The following is a 1196-nucleotide window of genomic DNA, read 5'->3' as shown; positions in this document are numbered from 1 at the left end:
ATTCCTCATCCTCATTCCGCCGAGAGTATTGTGGAGTTGAAGGTGATTGTGGTAACCGTGGAGAATGTATAGAGTGTCGTGCTAATTGCGGAGATGAGACGGAATCTCTTGGACTTCTACTCGAAGCCACTGAACCTTTGCTCGAATGAGTCTTCTCAGCCATAGGATTCTTTACTCGTGCATTCTGCATGAGAGTCCCTGTCAAATCCGAAGGAACTACTCCATGTTCAGCTAATTGCTCGATCATGATCTGCTCATCTGTGCTAATTTCCATATGCGCATATAATCGCACCATCATTTTTTGAGTCCACATCTTCATGGCCTCCGCTGAAATCTGTAATTCTTTTTTATTTCCCTTCTTGGCTGCTACCAATAATTCCTGTTGTTCAAGCATTTTAGATAATATAAGTCGAGTCATTCCAACATATGCAATTCTTTGCCCTTCGGTCAAAAGATCTTTAGTGGCTTGCATTTGAGAAAGTGCATCTCGCTGCTCCTCGTCCTCCGCTTCTCCAGCTCCAGTACCATGAATATCCTTAAAAAGGTATTGTGTGTTCTCATCCAGACTTGTCGCAGATTGAGCATCTTCATCGAGTTGTACTCTAGTATACCCTCTACCGGCACCACCCAAACCTGCGTATGCATCACCTTCATCCTCAGAATCATGAGCCTCCCTCGCAATTAACCTATTATCATCATCGTAAATATCGTATGGGGCATAAGCTGGCATTGTTTGCCATTCATCTTCTTCTTGAGGCGGGCTCTGTGGAGCAGGTACTGTGGTATGTTGATGCGACCATTCCGATATTCCCTGAATTGCCTGACTATGTCTGTTGTCCACCGTGCGAACCGCATCTTTGTTGTTGTTGACACTGCTCTTGTCCAAGTCTTCTTTGGATTTTGTTACTTCTGCGGATGCCGCAGGTTCCGAGAATTTCGCCAGATCTTCTTCGTTTGTAGGATCGAGTTCTTTGGTTGTTTCTTGGGGGGCCGGGTGTCCATGGACTGGCAATTCATTATTCTGAGTTGTGTCGCGAGGCCCTTGGAGCTCTGGATTCCGTGTAACAGGCAATAGCGTCTTTTGATCATCCTTAAATTCCCCTTCTCCAGCTGAACCATTAACCTTCGCAACATCTGCCTTCTCTGCATTCCCCTTAGCAACACCCGCATTCTTCAAACCATTCGCTTCAGTTTCA

At 45.6% G+C, this 1196-nt stretch overlaps 1 protein-coding gene across 1 annotated transcript in view; it reads right to left on the bottom strand.

The window, feature by feature from the left end:
* The window catches only part of SS1G_12859 (conserved hypothetical protein), a gene marked incomplete at both ends in the record, with an annotated part of 5539 nt that overhangs the window by 2361 nt on the left and 1982 nt on the right, over positions 1-1196 (bottom strand). Inside the window, one exon of the mRNA XM_001586231.1 lies at positions 293-1171. Within this exon, the coding sequence (XP_001586281.1) occupies positions 293-1171 (879 nt within the window). The remainder of the gene's footprint in view (positions 1-292; positions 1172-1196) is intronic.

This window comes from Sclerotinia sclerotiorum, genomic scaffold (genome assembly GCF_000146945.2).
Source record: "Sclerotinia sclerotiorum 1980 UF-70 scaffold_22 genomic scaffold, whole genome shotgun sequence".
NCBI classification, from domain to species: Eukaryota; Fungi; Ascomycota; class Leotiomycetes; order Helotiales; family Sclerotiniaceae; genus Sclerotinia; species Sclerotinia sclerotiorum.
This window is presented reverse-complemented; position numbering and strand designations above follow the sequence as displayed.